Source organism: Oncorhynchus clarkii, chromosome 18 (genome assembly GCF_045791955.1).
Source record: "Oncorhynchus clarkii lewisi isolate Uvic-CL-2024 chromosome 18, UVic_Ocla_1.0, whole genome shotgun sequence".
NCBI lineage: Eukaryota > Metazoa > Chordata > Actinopteri > Salmoniformes > Salmonidae > Oncorhynchus > Oncorhynchus clarkii.
In genome coordinates, this window is record NC_092164.1 from 46,487,615 (window position 1) to 46,506,071 (window position 18,457).

The 18,457-nt window shown below is 46.0% G+C and overlaps 1 protein-coding gene across 1 annotated transcript; it reads right to left on the reverse strand.

Annotated features, from left to right (window-relative positions):
• Positions 1 to 617: 617 nt before the first annotated feature.
• On the reverse strand, positions 618 to 16,420 carry LOC139372675 (HIVEP zinc finger 3a). The gene is made up of 6 exons (XM_071112460.1): positions 12,093 to 16,420; positions 11,565 to 11,755; positions 3,499 to 3,674; positions 2,930 to 3,013; positions 2,016 to 2,836; positions 618 to 1,319 (listed from the first exon to the last, which is right to left on the reverse strand). The coding sequence occupies exons 1-6, from the start codon at positions 16,395 to 16,397 to the stop codon at positions 618 to 620; spliced, it is 6,279 nt and encodes a 2,092-aa protein (XP_070968561.1). The 5' UTR covers positions 16,398 to 16,420.
• Positions 16,421 to 18,457: the final 2,037 nt, after the last annotated feature.

Here is an 18,457-nt window from a genome sequence, read left to right on the forward strand (position 1 = left end):
CAAACCTGACTCAGTTACACCAGCTCTGTCAGGAGGAATGGGCCAAATTCACACCAACTTATTGTGGGAAGCTTGTGGAAGGCTACCTGAAACGTTTGACCCAAGTTAAGCAATTTAAAGGCAATGCTACCAAATACTAATTGAATGTATGTAAACTTCTGACCCACTGGGAATGTGATGAAAAAAATAAAAGCTGAAATAAATCATTCTCTCTGCTATTATTCTGACATTTCACATTCTTAAAATAAAATGGTGATCCTAACTGACCTAAGACAGGGAATTTTTACTAGCATTAAATGTCAGGAATTGTGAAAAACTGAGTTTTAATGTATTTGGCTAAAGTGTATGTAGACTTTTGACTTCAACTGTATCTATATATCATTCATATAATTACATAATATAATTAATTACACATTATAGTCAGAAGTCGTACGCTCCTGAGTGCTCTACTTGGATTCTTTCCGTCTTCTTCAGTCTCAAAACCAGAACTGCTTCTAGCTCTGAGACCATGTCTGTGTCTGATATGGCACTGTATCCCCTATGTAGGAAAACCGCTGCCATATCAGATGTACCCAAGACAAGTCTGTTGCACTGTTCCCTAAAGGTGCTCCTTCCTATCAGAGTTTAGTCTGGAAAGAAGATGGCATCTTTTGGCCTTGTTTAGTCACTGGAAAAAGACTTCCTCCTCTAACGTGTGTATCTGTATCTCTTTCTGTGTGTGTGGTTCCCTTGGACAAAGTGCTCGTTTGGGCACCTGGACTGTGTGAGCTGCCTCCTAGCTCTGTCCCAGTGAACAGTAGTTTAGTTTCTTCCCTTTGACTCAAACTCCCATGATTCTCAGGTCTCATTGAGCACACCTGTAAATGGGCCACACCTGCCTTGTCTGGGAGAGGTCCTGAAAGTCTGCCCTCGGCCTCTCCCTCTCCTACCCTGTTGTCCTGGTAGCTGGTGTGCATGCTTGTGCTAGGCCCAGCAGCCTCTTTCAGAGGGTTTTGATGGTGCTTCAGCGATGAAGGCCTACTAAGTGGCCCTTCTTCCAGTCCAGATCCCCTGGTCCTGGAGTGGTCCATCTTTGCCGGGGTAGGGGTGTTCTGTGATGCCACAGGACTATTCACCAGGCTGTAGTGACGACTGGTCCTGGGCTGTACCATGTGGATCCCCCCAATGGGGATCATCAGGTTGGGGGTCCTGGCTAGCTTCTGAGAGTGGAGAGGCAGGTGGCTGAGGACACCACCGTGGCCCCCTCGGGATGGTCTAGTCCTGGGGGACAGGAGAGGGAGACGCACCTCATCGTCCTCCTGAACAGAGTAGCTCTTCAGCTTGGTAGGGGAAGAGGGGAAGGAAGGGTGTAAAGGTTAAAACCACAACGCAGCCAAACCACAATGTCAACACGACTTGTGAAGAAACATACCATGTTTATATCAGGTGAGTTGACTGAGTTGACTGAGACATTGAAACACATTTAGAGGCTGATGGCACAGTCCTTGTGGTTACAATCTCAGACATCTAATGATAGGTGTGTGACTCGTTTTTTTCACAGACTGCTCAGAACAAACACATTTGTGTCTATTTGGGAACCATCTTGCATTATTTTCAGGTTTTGTGTTGTTGGTTCGGTTTGAATCATATAAAAGTAGAGTGTTACCCTTCCTTCCTTTTCCTATAAAGGTATGACTTTAAAATAACCCTGAATGTACCACCCTACGTATCTATATTTGTTTTGGATGTTTATTTTACTTGTATTTGGCTGTTTATCCCTCACAGGAACTGCTTTGTGTGTAGAAAAGGGTTTATTTAATCTCTGAACCCAACCGGCTAACCAAACAGAGACAGATCACGTCGCAGGTGAGTGAGCAGCACTGTGGTTATCAAACCAATCCGTCCCCACGTTATAGATGTTAAATTCAATTATGCAACAAAAATACAAGAGAGCCGAGCAGTCTTCCACAGGTCAGACACAAAGTGTGTCTGTGTTGTGTTCTAGGGGTGACAGAGTGAGACTGTGAAATACTCACCAGCCTTGCCTTGGAGCTTGTAGGTCTGGTCCCTGAGCTTGCAGGTCTGTCCCTGTGGGGATTTGAAGATGGGTCGTAGGGCAGACAGGCTCTGTGTTGAGCAGGGATGGTGGCCTGAGGGGAAGGGGAGCTGGGGGACTTGGGCCTGACAGGCGAGAGGCCTCTTAAGGGGGACGGATGTCTCTCTAGGGAGGGGGAGACATGACAACCTAGCAGGGACAGAGAGGAGGGTGTGGAGGGGTGGGAGGGGGCAGGGGATAGGTTATGCCTAGGAAACAGGGATGAGAGAGGTGGGGGGAAGGGATGGCAGGAGACAGAGGAGAGGTAACGCTTGGGGGAAGGGCATCGGAGAGGGGCCAGGTCCGCTCTAGGGGATAGGGAGTGAGCAGGAGAAAGCTGATTGGTTAGGGATAGGGATGGAGACAGGGCTGGAGTTGGTGATGGACAGTGCAATGGGGAGCGGTGACCACAGGGGTCCAGGTGCCTCCTCCGAGAGAATAGAGCTCTCTTCTTGCTGGGGGAACCAGTAGGGTAACAGAGGCTTGGCTCCTGGGGATTCAGCCTCTGAGGCTGGCTGGGCTGGCTTGACCCAGATGGTCTGGTCCTGTCCTGGTCTGGTGTGGTTCTGTTCTGGTCTGGGGGTTTGGGTGGCTTCAAGTGGCTTGTTGAGGTGGTGGAAGGGTCTTCATGGGACCAGGACTCCTCTTCACCATCATCATCATCTTCATCATCATACTCATTGTCATCGTCGTCTGCTTCAGTTTCGCTGATGTCAGAGTACCGGTGCTCGTCCTGTCCTGTCTCTGGCCAGACTGAGCAGTCTGGGGGGGTGGAATCATTGTAAGTATTAGGCAACATAACAAAGTATTATTGGATATTCTTTATGTAGACACAGCAATATAACATCATCTGACCTTCTTCAGCCTCAGAACCAGTCATTGGCCCGTCATGGCACTTCTTCCCATGGGCCTTGGACTTCATGTGTTTGGTGAGGTTCCCTGGAACAACAGAGAACCATTACAAGACGTCCCTAACCACACACTGGATGAACAGAGATGTCAACTCTGAGCAGGTCAAAGGTACACTTTTCCTTCAAAATCTATTTTAAAAGAGAGGCCTTGTCCCAATATGGCAGCCATTTCAGTACCCATCCACCTATCCATACCCACTAGAGAGTCACAGTCCTGTGACTATCTGTAACCACAACAAGGCAGCAGTCCTGTGACTATCTGTAACCACAACAAGGCAGCAGTCCTGTGACTATCTGTAACCACAACAAGGCAGTAGTCCTGTGACTATCTGTAACCACAACAAGGCAGCAGTCCTGTGACTATCTGTAACCACAACAAGGCAGCAGTCCTGTGTCTATCTGTAACCACAACAAGGCAGCAGTCCTGTGTCTATCTGTAACCACAACAAGGCAGCAGTCCTGTGTCTATCTGTAACCACAACAAGGCAGCAGTCCTGTCCATCCATAGCTCACCTTTGGTTTTGAAGGCGAAGTTGCAGTGCTTGCAGATGTAGGGTCGTGAGTCGGTGTGCAGGCGGATGTGTTTACGCAGCATACTAGGCTTCTTACAGCGGATGCCACACTCCACACACACATATCTGCCCCTGCCTCGACCCCGCACGTACACGTACTCCTCACTCGACCTGTAGCTGACGGACAAGAGAGAGAGAATTTTAGTTATATTTTAGTGTTTTATTATGTACAGGTAATGCTACCACCATAAACCTTGTGAATTGATGCTAGTGTTCTTTCAATAACTTCTAGGAATGGAGAGGAACCTGAGTGAACAGAGTACCCAAAGTTTAGATATTTGGATCTGAATCCCGGGTCAAATTTTCAGTGGTGAGTTCATTTCCACCCCTGATGAAAACCACAGTCCATATGGCTGCAATAAAAGCATTGGTTCTATATACTGTATATAGCACCTGCACGCTGCTCTAAAGTTTATATTTATTGCTGTATCTGTTTGGCACACACCCTTCTTACACAGTGAACACACACTCTGGCAGTTGGTTAGGGGGTCCACCCCTGTGTGTGTGTGTGTGTGTGTGTGTGTGTGTGTGTGTGTGTGTGTGTGTGTGTGTGTGTGTGTGTGTGTGTGTGTGTGCGTGTGCGTGTGCGCGTGTGCGTGTGTGTGCTTTTGGGGTGGAGGGTGTTCTGGTTTGGGGTTATAAAAGCCCCTCTGTGTGAAGCTGAAGTGGGTGCCCTGCAGTGGGACTCTAACCCTCATCACCACCCTCTCACACCACCACCACCACCCAGCCCCAGTCCAAACACAGAGAGCCTGCAACATCAGCTGGGGTTTGGAACAGCCAGCCAATAAAAACACACCAGAGAGGGAGGAAACCCTGGGCTCAGACCAGCTGCTCCAAATAAACAGAAAACAAAAACATTGTTCTATTAATATGATCGGTAATTACAATGATAGCTAACATGCTTCATTTTCTCAACTTAATCACTGTCTGGTGCCTTAAAAGCAATGTTTTGACTAAATGAATGCGACAGGTGTTGCGATGTCCTTACAGGGGTTCAATGTAGAGCTTTCATGAAACCATATCAGCTGTCTGTGTGTGTTTGTCGATTGTTGCATTGTTACATAGGCCGTTTTGGTGAATAAGAATTTGTTCTTAACTGACTTGCCTAGTTAAATAAAGGTTAAATAAAACAACTTTTAAAATGGAGCAGGCCTTTTCTTAAAAGCTCCTTAAATACCAGCCCCTCATATCACGCTTGGACAGCCTAAGATACAAATGCAAGTTGGTGGCATTGAAACTTGGCAGTCTTTGGCCATTTACAGTGCCTTGCGAAAGTATTCGGCCCCCTTGAACTTTGCAACCTTTTGCCACATTTCAGGCTTCAAACATAAAGATATAAAACTGTATTTTTTTGTGAAGAATCAACAACAAGTGGGACACAATCATGAAGTGGAATGACATTTATTGGATATTTCAAACTTTTTTAACAAATCAAACACTGAAAAATTGGGCGTGCAAAATTATTCAGCCCCCTTAAGTTAATACTTTGTAGCGCCACCTTTTGCTGCGATTACAGCTGTAAGTCGCTTGGGGTATGTCTTTATCAGTTTTGCACATCGAGAGACTGAAAAGTTTTCCCATTCCTCCTTGCAAAACAGCTCGAGCTCAGTGAGGTTGGATGGAGAGCATTTGTGAACAGCAGTTTTCAGTTCTTTCCACAGATTCTCGATTGGATTCAGGTCTGGACTTTGACTTGGCCATTCTAACACCTGGATATGTTTATTTTTGAACCATTCCGTTGTAGATTTTGCTTTATGTTTTGGATCATTGTCTTGTTGGAAGACAAATCTCCGTCCCAGTATCAGGTCTTTTGCAGACTACATCAGGTTTTCTTCGAGAATGGTCCTGTATTTGGCTCCATCCATCTTCCCATCAATTTTAACCATCTTCCCTGTCCCTGCTGAAGAAAAGCAGGCCCAAACCATGATGCTGCCACCACCATGTTTGACAGTGGGGATGTGTTGTGTTGTGTTCAGTGTTGCTTTTACGCCAAACATAACGTTTTGCATTGTTGCCAAAAAGTTCAATTTTGGTTTCATCTGACCAGAGCACCTTCTTCCACATGTTTGGTGTGTCTCCCAGGTGGCTTGTGGCAAACTTTAAACGACACTTTTTATGGATATCTTTAAGAAATGGCTTTCTTCTTGCCACTCTTCCATAAAGATTTGTGCAATATACAATTGATTGTTGTCCTATGGACAGAGTCTCCCACCTCAGCTGTAGATCTCTGCAGTTCATCCAGAGTGATCATGGGCCTCTTGGCTGCATCTCTGATCAGTCTTCTCCTTGTATGAGCTGAAAGTTTAGAGGGACGGCCAGGTCTTGGTAGATTTGCAGTGGTCTGATACTCCTTCCATTTCAATATTATCGCTTGCACAGTGCTCCTTGGGATGTTTAAAGCTTGGGAAATCTTTTTGTATCCAAATCCGGCTTTAAACTTCTTCACAACAGTATCTCGGACCTGCCTGGTGTGTTCCTTGTTCTTCTTTTTTATTTTTATTTTTTTAATATTTTTTTTTTGTTGAATTTTACCCCTTTTTTCTCCCCAATTTCGTGGTATCCAATTGTTGTAGTAGCTACTATCTTGTCTCATCGCTACAACTCCCGTACGGGCTCGGGAGAGACGAAGGTTGAAAGTCATGCGTCCTCCGATACACAACCAACCAAGCCGCTGCTTCTTTAACACAGCGCACATCCAACCCGGAAGCCAGCCGCACCAATGCGCCGGAGGAAACACCGTGCACCTGGCCACCTTGGCTAGCGTACACTGCGCCCAGCCCGCCACAGGAGTCGCTGGTGCGCGATGAGACAAGGACACCCCTACCGACCAAGCCCTCCCTAACCCGGGCGACGCTAGGCCAATTGTGCGTCGCCCCACGGACCTCCCGGTCGCGGCCGGTTACGACAGAGCCTGGGCGCGAACCCAGGACTCTGATGGCACAGCTGGCGCTGCAGTACAGCGCCCTTAACCACTGCGCCACCCGGGAGGCCGTGTTCCTTGTTCTTCATGATGCTCTCTGCGCTTTTGACGTACCTCTGAGACTATCACAGTGCAGGTGCATTTATACGGAGACTTGATTACACACAGGTGGATTGTATTTATCATCATTAGTCATTTAGGTCAACATTGGATCATTCAGAGATCCTCACTGAACTTCTGGAGAGAGTTTGCTGCACTGAAAGTAAAGGGGCTGAATAATTTTGCACGCCCAATTTTTCAGGTTTTGATTTGTTAAAACAGTTTGAAATATCCAATAAATGTCGTTCCACTTCATGATTGTGTCCCACTTGTTGTTGATTCTTCACAAAAAAATACAGTTTTATATCTTTATGTTTGAAGCCTGAAATGTGGCAAAAGGTCGCAAAGTTCAAGGGGGCCGAATACTTTCGCAAGGCACTGTACATAGGCTTAGATTAGGCAGGCCTGACTAAGAGTAGCCAAAACAACTGGCTAGGTAGTGCTCTGTTTCAGCCGTTATGGGCAGGCTAGTTGTGTGCAGTGGCATAAAGTACTTAAGTAAAAAAAATACTTTAAGTACAATTTAAGTCGTTTTTTTGGGATATCTATTCTTTACTATTATTATTTTTTGACTACTTTTACTTCACTACATTCCTAAAGAAAATAATGTGCTTTTACTCCATACATTTTCCCTGGCACTGTTTCAGCCATTATGGGCAGGCTAGCACTGTTTCAGCCATTATGGGCAGGCTAGCACTGTTTCAGCCATTATGGGCAGGCTAGCTGTGTGCAGTGGCGTAAAATACTTAAGTAAAACTACTTTAAAGTACTACTTATGCAGTTTTTTGGGATATATGTACTTTACTTTACTATAAAAATGTTTTGACTACTTTTACTTCACTACATTCCTAAAAAAAAAAAACTTTTTACTCCATACATTTTCCCTGACACCCAAAAATACTTGTTACATTTTGAATGCTTAGCAGGACAGGAAAATGGTCCAATTCACACCTATCAAGAGAACATCCCTCGTCATCCCTACTGCCTCTGATCACGAGGACTCACTAAACATACATGCTTGGTTTGTAAATTATGTCTGAGTGTTGAAGTGTGCCCCTGGCTATCCGTAAATTCAAACAACAAGAAAATGGTGCTGCCTGGTTTGCTTAAATAAGGTCTTTGAAATTATTTATGCTTTTCCTTTTTAGGCATATTGATGGCCACCAACCCACGCAATTCATAGCTTACTCTGACACCCATTCACAGATCCTGCCCCTAGCTTTATCTTCAGAGAGACAGCCTACACTAAATCTTCCCTCACTCAGCCTTCACTCCCCCGAAATGTAGCCATACTGAAAGGTCATTGTTTGACTTCCTCTTGTTCACTGCTTTGTCTTATCATCCAGCACACACACAACGGCCCGAACAGATGGAATTGGCGGACTCAGAGCTCCACACAGCACAGCAGGGAAGAGAGATGAGTCATTCCCAGGTAGCACATTGGGCTTATTGGAAGTTGTGGGAATGTATGTTTTTGGTTTCACATTGGTAGTGGGAACGAAGCAATACATTTCCTGACCGGTAAAACTGAACCATGTTTAAAAGTTCTGAGAACAGAAGTGGACATTTAGCCTATTCTTAGAATGTTTTACTCTGTTTCCTTGAAATATTTCCTGGGAGTTTTTATTAATGCTCTGAGAATGGAAATTACAGGTTATTTTGAGTTTTTTGAATAACTTCCTGAATGTGTGGCCAATTAGTGGGCGCGGCCTACACACCTGAACACACGTAACAAGTTAGAGGCTAGAGAGCGTTTTGTTGATGTTGAGAACGGACTGTATACATTTTTAAATAACATTAATAGAACATTCTCTGAATATTCTCTGAATTTAAAAGGGGGCGCGAAGTACATGAGGATGGAGGGGAGGTGGTCTGGTGGACGGCTCCGTAATTGTACATTTTTCAAACACCTTTACAGACATTTCCTGCAATCTAGAGGCATAATCATTATGCCTTATTCTAGGTCACAAATGTATATTTTTCTGTATAGGTTATCTAAGCATACCTCTTGACAATTTTAGTATTTTCTTGCTAGCAGGGATGCCAGTTAATGGCCCTGCTACACAATAGCCATCGGGCGTCCGGCATTGCCGTCAGCCATCGAGGAAATGCTTCCTTTAAAATCAATAAAAGCTGCTATACTGCATCCAATTCTCGAAGGCTCAATTCTCGAAGGCTCAATTCTCGGAGGCTCAATTCTCGGAGGCTCAGTTCTCGAAGGCTCAATTCTCGAAGGCTCGATTCTCGAAGGCTCGATTCTCGAAGGCTCAATTCTCGAAGGCTCAATTCTCGAAGGCTCAATTCTCGATGGCTCAATTCTCGAAGGCTCAATTCTCGATGGCTCAATTCTCGAAGGCTGACGCATCCGTTCATTCCATCTTGTGAATTGAAATCATGAGAAATACAGTTTATTTTGGTTGCACATGGCCTCGACTATACACCGCTGGTTATTGCACTAAGATGTGTGAAGAAGCTACTAGCTAGCAGAAACTCTAGCTAACTAGCTACATTGAGTAGGTTCACAATGTAAACAAAAGCAACTTGTGTAATTAGAGGATAATTTAGTACAAGCACTAGCAACAATTGAATGAGTACTTGTGAAAAACTTGACCAAAGCTATTGTACTTACGCATAAATAATGAATATGGTACGGTAGGGGACAATAGAATAAAGACGCGCTTCCCCTCTGCTCCTCGCAGTTCTCAAAACAACGTGTAGCAAGTAGAACGTCTCATTCACACAACGCTGATGGCAACGCAACGCTTATAGTGGAGCTGAGGTGTAAGATAGTTAGACAAGCTACTCTTACTTGATTGACAGCCTGAAATGGCTTGGTAGCTAGTTATGCGTTTGGGAGATTCGGAACCTATTTAGCTGACTAGTTAAAGCCAACTTCATAAAATTGCTAGGTGGCTGTATTACAGTTTTATTTATTAATCAAGAAGGTACTCTTTGCCTGGTCCAGTCAGTGTGCCCCCTCTGCAAAATACAGCTGACAGATCTTTTTTTATAAATTATTATGATAAAACGTGGGCTTAAAAGTGAAGACCCTGTAGGTCTAAGCCCTTAGATCGCAATATCTACTAAGCTAATTTTTTGAATTGTTTTAGGATGGTCATAAAATGGATCATTTCGCTATTTGATTTTGAATTTTAGAACCCCTGTTGATATATTAGTGAGCTCAAACAGTTCGGTCCGGACAGTTGCTTTTGTGAGAAGACATCTTTGAAATTAGGATGTCTGCATCAGAGAGGTCAGACGACTGCCGTAAAGCTTGCGGATGTCGTAGAGCAAAACAAACGACACTGTCGAGTGCATGAGAGTCTCCTCTTTCATCCCCTTAGTTTGTAGCTCTAACGGTTTGGGTTCTACAGACGATTTGGTGACGATTTTCTTGTCCAGATCCTCTCAACTGTAGAAAAACACAGCTTTTAAAAGCCCCATGTTATGAAGTAGACAGAAACTTTATATTGGCAGAAAGAAGGGATTGAGCTGCAGCCACTGTAAGTCTCTAGCAAAAACACACAGGTAGATATTCAAAATGACATCACGGTGTGACGCACGGATGCGTCAATCGACTCTAAGGGGTTTTAATTTAACATCTGAAAAAAATGATAAACAGGACAATGCTGACGGGGCACTTGCCCTTGTGCCCCCTATGGGAAGCTTTTCTGAGACGTTTAAATAACACTCTTAGAATGTTCTCTGAACATTACTAAAGTTTACTTGTAGTCTCCCACAGAAGAACATTGTTTCTTAACGGTCTCTGAACTATTTAAGAACATTCCCAATGTCAAACCAGTAGGAAAACGTTCCTAGAACATTACCAAGATTGAAATAGAATGTAACCATGTTTGAATGTTTAGGAAACGTTCTGTTAAATTAATGAAATACCAAGAAAAATAAAGACATTTTTTGTCAAGTTCCTTAAAATGTGCTGAGAATGTTCCAAAGCCAAGCAACTATTCTGCACTATTCCCAGAAGGTCATGGGAAGGTTGTATGCAAAATAACGATTGGACAAACACACTCTCACCAAGCTCAAAGAAACATTTGGTCCTCAGAACGTTATGTGCTAGCTGGGTTGTGACTGATGAGAAGAAGGCTGTGAACCTGAGTCACGACAACAACAACAACAGGTTCCCAGCGGTACTCAGAGAGATGCAGAGGAACACACAGATGGCACCTCAGTTGCACATTCACAGATATGATGGAGGAGACCAAGTGTTCTCAGGAGTTTCAGTTATGTCTGCTTCATAACAGTGTGATTCGATCTAGCTGTGTGGATTACTGTAAATGAAGACAGATGAATCAGAGCGCTCTCGGGCTCTCAGAGCTCTCTCTCTCTCCTATCTGACACATCCTACATAAGTCCCATCACTAGAGAAGCAGAGTTAGTATCAAACACCTTCCACTCTCTCCTCTGAAAATAGTGCCCCTCTTGTTCTCTGTCTACAAATAGATACACATAAACCCAGATGCACAGAGAAATCATGTAAATAGACTCAAGGTTCTCATTCATTCAATCAATCACCATCTAAAATGGGAATGAAATCGGGAATGAAATTGGCCACTATTTCCCTCTACAGCTGAATGACCAGAACCATTGACTGTGTTGGGTGTAACTGAGCTTCTACACAGGGTACAGTAGAGGAAGCTGGGTAGTTGTTGGTCATTTCCTGGCAAGGGCCACTCAACAGACGGGCTCTGTTGGTGTAGTCAGACAGACAACCCTTAGCCCCTCATGTCCTGCAGAGGGGAACGACAACATTTCACAGCTCTCCATACACAACACAGAGACCCAATACCCTCACTGTCTATGACTTGTAGCTTACAGTAGCATGCCTTGTACCGTATAGAGCAAAACCTGTAAGGCTGAGTGTCGTTTCTCATGTCTCTATGAATGTAAAGCCAATAATGCTTTGCATCTTTAAATGTTTAAGTGTTATTTCAAAAGTAAAATGTAATCAGTCCTAGCCTACTCACCCTCCCTCACAGATCCAGATTCGAGTTGGAGGTTCTCTACATTTGCTGGTTGACTGGGTCTCTGCTTCTTTTTCCTCCTCTTCCTTCTCTTCCTCCTCCTCTCGTTCTTTCTTTAGCTCCTTGCCCTCTGCGGACTGCTCTTGCTCTGTTGTCTCGACACGGTGGCTGTCGCCGGGCAGAGTGGCATGTACCTACACTCGAGAGAGACATGCAGGGCAAATTCACCAACCCTGCTCCAGCAAGATCAGGCCAAGGAGACAGGGATGGGGGGGGGGGGGGATTCATCATAACTTATGTGTTTCAGCACTTATCTAAATTATACTGTGGCATTACAATCTACAATATAGGCCTACATGCTTGAAATGAGAAATAAGGCCAAACTGTATTGTGTGTATTGGGTGATATACAAAATAAAGTAAAAAACTACAGCACATAGTACAGTATGGGACAAGGCTAAATAAATACATACAGTACTGCACATTTCACATTGACCATTCTATGAGGAGGCCTCCAGTAAAGTCTCTTTACCTCAGAATGGCATGGCGTCTTCATGCCGGTGGGCTCTGGTGGGGTCTCTGCCGGGGTGGATGACATGGGAGACATGGTGTAGATGGTGGGGCAGACCCTCTGCTTGCAGTCCAACAGGGACAGGGCTGTCTTGCTGGAGAGGCCTGGAGGATTGGGGTCAAACTCGCTGGTAGACCAGGAGGAGTACACTGAGGGCTGGTGGTCAGTCGAGGTGGAGGGGTTTGGCTTGATGTAGTTCAGATAACACCAGCTGTGAGAGGTGGTGGACTGGAGGGTCGGATATGAAGGTCTTTCTGGACTTATTGGAGTACACACCCTAGGTAAACATGTTGGAATCTCAACCTTTTCTTCTTTTGTGGACGTTTCCACGATTACGTTTCCTACACAACTCTCCTCTTCTTCCTCCTCCTTCACTCGTTTCTGCTGCTGTTTGGACTCAGGGCTGAAATCGACACTGTTTGAAGGGGACAACAATCGCTTGTTGCACCCTGAGCCCGGAGATCTACAGCCCTCATCAGACCACAACTGGCTGCCTGAAGGCAGAGGCAAAGCCAAGTGGTTGCCTGGAGGCAGAGCCAACTGGCTGACTGGTAGCAGAGTCCCAGACAACATCTTGCTACTTACAGGCAGAGACATGACCAGGTGGCTGTTATGTTCAGGCATTGGGGAATTTCTATGGCCACTGTTTAACCCAGAACACACAGGTTCCTGGGACCTAGATGTTGTGGTTTGGGACAGAGTGGTGTATATGGCACTGGCTAGGGTGTTGGTGTCTGCCTGTAGCCGGACTACTGCTACTGCTGGTGATATAGAGAGCCGGAGTAACTCTGGGCTACGTGAGATGTTAGGGTGAGGGTGGAGGATCTGCGGAGGATGTGTTACAAACTCTGAATGTCCATCATGACTGTGAATTGGGACTGGTATCTCCAGCTTCAGGCCTGTGGACATTGGAAGGTAGTGGGCCCTAGCTATCCCTAATGGGCACTGGGTGGAGAGGGGGTGGGGAGGGTAGACGGGACAGGGTTGGGGTTGGGCAGGATGGATGTAGGTGTGGACAGGACGGAGGGAGATAATTAGAGGTTTCCCTGAACAGAGAGGTGATGGGTCTACCCTCTGGAGGCGGTTAGGAGATTCTACAGAGTTCTTTGAGGGTAGGACTTCAGAGCAATGTCCAGTCAAATGAATACTTTGACCCAGTTTCCATTGTGAGGGGGGCTCTTGGCAAAGAGTTTGGACAGGGTTACATGATGTGGGTTCTCCTGACAGAGGGGAACCAGCAGTCGCACTAAGGTGTCGAGGACCTGGGCTTAGTTTGGAAGAAGTGCTGGGACTGACAGGGTCAGGACTGGGGCTACAGTGAGAAGGATTGTTCACCTTTAGTGCTGTGTGTTTGGCAGAAATGGAGGAACTGGGGTTCCGCTTTAGTTCTGCAGGTTTGGCAGGCTGCTCCTCCTCTGGGTCCTTGACCGCAGTGTGTCTCATGAGGAGACATTTGCGTCTGTCACTCCAGCCGGCCGCGGAGCGCTCAGGGGACAAACTGCTGTAGTCAAAGGACTTGCTTCGCATCTCCAACATCGCCATCAGGACAGACTGCTGCTGTGGGTCGTGAGGTGCTTGCTCTGAGACCGACCGCCGCATCTCCCTTTTGTGAAGATGCAGCCCTGGGACGGTCAACATGTTAGGGGCCCTAGACCTTCTCAATGGTGTCCCAGCCAGGGTCTCCATGTCTCCAGGTCTGGTGGACTCCTCGAAGGATGCAGAGCGGCTAGACGCGTGGGATGCACAGCTGTCCTGGCTGGGGCTGCGAGGCAGGGAGATGGAGTCAAAGCTGGACATGGACTCCCCTGAAGACTGGGCGGCCTCGGCCAGACGAATACGTTTCTTCTTCGGAGGCAGCTTCTCGATGGGGACCCCAGACAGAGTGAGGCTCCTCTGTGGCCACTGGAACTCGTCTGTCCTCTCAGTCTGTTTAGGCATTATGGATGTCGTTTCTGACTGTGTCTGAACAGACTCAATAACATTGGTGTTGGAATCCTCAGTGATGAATATCTCCGGGACTTGAACATTGTGTTGGCGCACCAGTTTGCGAGGTGTTGGTTTGGACGAGTGTTCCTGCAGATGTTTCTGAGACACATCCTCATGAGATGGAAAACTAAAATGCGCCTCCTCTTTACCTTGACTCTCTGTAAACAAAGGGTCCTGTTTCTCAAATGAACTAGTATGCTGAATCACTGAGAAACATTTTGATGTGTCTCCACGCTCCTGCTCTACCCATGGCCATGAGTTTCTATTGCATGCTACACTTTTTCTGTCTCTGCCTTGCACCGACATGGAGAAGGTGGGTATAGATAAAGACACAGGAGAGGATGGATCATCAGATTCAAAACTCTCCTCTTTCCTTCTCTTGCGCATTGCCAAAGTCCCTGGTTTGCTAATCGGATAGTGTATCAACTGTGAACGGTCCAGCTGGCATATTGTTGTACCAAGACTCTCTTGGGGAAGTCGTGCTATACAAAGACTTCTCTTGTGTGCCTTATAACCTTCCCAGTTCTTACATCCAACGCCACAGGTCTCACACTCGTACGGCTCTGGTTGACATTGCTTGTGATCGGGAGGCACGGTGGACATATTGTGATTGTAGAGTGTGTTGGAGCTACTGTGTAAACTATGTTCCTCTTTAGTCAATTCAGCACCGGGTTGTAGTTCGATAGCAGGCTGGCGTCGTAGCATCCCAGTGCGGCGAGACTGTGTTTCAGACCGTTCATCGAAAGATTGGCTAAGGCGGAAGTTTCGTGGGAAGACGTCAGAGGAGGCATCAGTTGAACTAGCAGCAGAGGGCATAGAGAGGCTTCTCAGAAGAGGAGCCATGGAAGTGGGTGACAGGCCTGCCGTTGAATCCACGTGTAGTGACTGGTGATGATGGAACTTCTCACACGGAACTCCCATAGTGATGGAACCACTGCTCTTAAATCCTGGGTCTCCAGTGTTTTTGGTGCTGTGGTGGACTACCGATGTCTCTTTCAGAGATAGAGTAACCTTAGAGCTAGACTCATTGCTACTTCTCCTAGGCAGAGAGAACCTCCTGGGCTTAACGCTGTCTATCTTACTTGTGTCCACCACAGCCTCGTTGATGGTGATGAGGTTGGTGATGTGGTCAATGACCTGTTTCTTGGGCACTGTGAACGGGCTGCTCTTCTCCTGCTGTCCCTGGCTTCCAGAAGGCTGCTGGTCCTGATGCCGGGACATCCTCTGGAGGTGGCCCAGGCGGCCATATTTCCCCATGATGATCTCTGCGTAGCTTTTGGCACTTGTTGCATTGGGTGGGATGTCCTGCGACTGCTCAGTGCTCTCAGAGCGAGAGAAATAGCCAGACTCTGTGCTGCCTCTACTCCCTATACTTGCCATACCCAACGAGGAACTGATCGAGTCAGACGAGCCTAGAGGGCCACGTTTCCCTCGGCTCAAACGCATGGCCAGCCTCTTCTTGACGGCGTAGGAGTTGTCCATCCCACTGGACTGTTCTTTAGACCTCTCTGTGTCTTCATGCATCTTCTCATTGGCAACACTGCCATGTCTCTCCAAGTTAGAGGAGGTAGCAGACGATGGTTGTCTGGTTTCATCTTCTGACACAGGCATTGGTTCTTCTAAAGCACTGGGCTCTCCAGAGGTGAGGCCGGCCTTCACCCTGTGGGTATGGGACTTCCGGTGCTTGTAGAGGTTGCTCTTGGTCTTGAAAGAAAATCCGCAGGGAGCACAGGGGTAGGGCCTCTCTCCAGTGTGGGATCGGATGTGTTTCTGCAGGACGCTGGGCTTGGCACAGGCACGGCCGCAGTAAGAACACACATATTTCCCAGGTTTTCCAGGCTTATGCTCCCGTTTCTGCTTCAGGGTGCCCTCCTGGTTCTCCTCTGTGGCAGGAGCCTCTGTAGACTGGGTGGAGGTGGTTGATAAGGAGGGAGTTGCCGGGGTCCCCCCAGACGGTGTCCGTGACACTCTAGTCTGTGTTGCCTCTGCCTTTGCATGCTTACCCTCTTCCGACAGTGGGGTGTCTGAATCAACACTTTGCCTCTGATGTCGGAGACGCTTGCGCTCCCTCTTATTAGGCAGTTTGTGGTGTTGTTGATGTTGAGGGCCTCCTTGTTTGGAGCGAGTCTGTTGCGTCTGCAGTTGATTGTTCTGGGAGGTGGGAGATTTGGGAGGCTCAGGGTCTGCGAGAGGCAGAGCAGACTCTTCTGGCTGAGGCTGGTCATGACCTCTGGACTGCTCCCCAGTCGGCAAGTGGCTGCAGCTGTGCAACGCCTCCATAAAACGGAACAAAAACCTCAGGTAGACACCTGGGATCCCTCCGCCAGGGCAGGCTACGCAGGTCTAGCCTGTTCATTCAATGGACTCTGGGATTGATGTATGATGAGTATTTTGTTCGTTAGTTATATATGTCTTGTACTGGAGTTAAGGCTGTCTGTACTCATACTTAGTACTTACTAGGGTCAAGCCATTCATTCAACGGATCCTGGGCAACAACTGTGAATTGTCATGCGGTAATGAGGAAGTCCTTTTCCATCCTGAGCCAAAGGAGCTTCCCATCTCTGAGCTCTGTTGGCTCCCAGAGTCAACAACTCTGCCCTCTGAGTCTCTGAGCCAGTCCCCTCAGATAGTCCCTGTTGTCCGGTATTCAGATACTGGGTTGAACCCGTCCTTGTGTCAGGTCTTCAGATCCAGTTTTCAGGACTTTTTGTTGGATGTCTGTGTCCTCACTCAAGAGGACCTGAAAGAAGAAAAAAGAAAAGATTAGGTGACTGACAGACAGACAGACAGACAGACAGACAGACAGACAGACAGACAGACAGACAGACAGACAGACAGACAGACCCACCTGAGGGGTAGTCTCTATATCTCCTTCTTTCTCTTTTTCACACACACAGTGTGCGCACACATGGACACACACACCAAATGAAATGACATCATGAAGACAGATGGCAGAAACAGTCTCTCTCCGCCCACTATGATCTAAAAACATTACTGTCAAAGGGAGGGAACCAAACAGCTAAAAAGCAAGGTTTTAATCACTTATTTCATCCAGATGGATGATGGATGATCAAGTTGGAAAAAAAGCTTGGGGTTTGGTCGTATTAAAGGGGCACATTTCTCATAGCGACCAGTTTCACTTCGTCAACAATAACAACAAACATTAGCATGATATAGAAAGTTATTCAATGCAGAAAGAAGTCTAGTTCAAAAGTGCAAAACTGTACACCTAAAATGTAGGTGTTAGTTACCAAACTGTGATTTGGAATCTGGCTACAAAAACATCTAATTTACCTGACTATTTATTACGAAGAAAACGCTCCAAGTCATAGCATCCATTTTCAGATTCTGGTACCAATAGCCCCTTGAATAGTTCCCAATCAGCCGTGTGCATTGCACATTGCTCAAACATAAGCTACTCCGTGTTTCTCAGGGATCACACTCCCAAGACAAGATGACAGATTTTTCCTTTTGATTGCCCAACTCAACCCAAGATTTTGTTGCAGCCAGAAGAGTCAATAGTTTTATTCATCCAGATTCCCCCAAAGTCTCCCAACCCCAGCTGCTAACTCTAGCTAAAAATAATTAGGCCAAATGCAAATGTTGTAGTCTGGAGATAGATACCACCACAAGATAACACCGACACTTACTTCCTGATGGTGTAGTCTGGAGATAGATACCACCATAAGATAACACCAACACCTCTCCAATTGGGAAGTGGGTTACATCATTCAGCTGTGAAAATAATACACTACTGTCATTTTGTCAAATACTCATCTACAATAACACATTTGATTTCCAATTTCTCCTTATTCTAACTATACACTGTCAAACAAGCATACTTCTCTAATGATAGCAATTCACTGAAAGCCCATGAAGTAATATAAATTTCACAAAATAATATGTTCTTTAATAAATATTTACTTTCATTCACCTAAATGGCTCCAAAACTAAATGGCTCCAAAACTCTAACTGGTGTAGTTAAAGATCTCTAAACGCCAGGCAGCCAAATACAAACAATCTTCATCATCTTAGCTTTGTATCATCTCTGTTTCTCATGAGGATAATATATAGTGGCTTGCGAAAGTATTCCCTTGGCATTTTTCTATTTTGTTGCCTTACAACCTGGAATTAAAATATATTTTGGGGGGTTTGTATCATTTGATTTACACAACATGCCAACCACTTTGAAGATGCAAAATATGTTTTTTAATGTGAAACAAACAAGAAATAAGACAAAAAGACAGAAAACTTGAGCGTGCATAACTATTCACCCCCCCCAAAGTCAATACTTTGTAGAGCCACCTTTTGTAGCAATTACAGCTGCAAGTCTCTTGGTG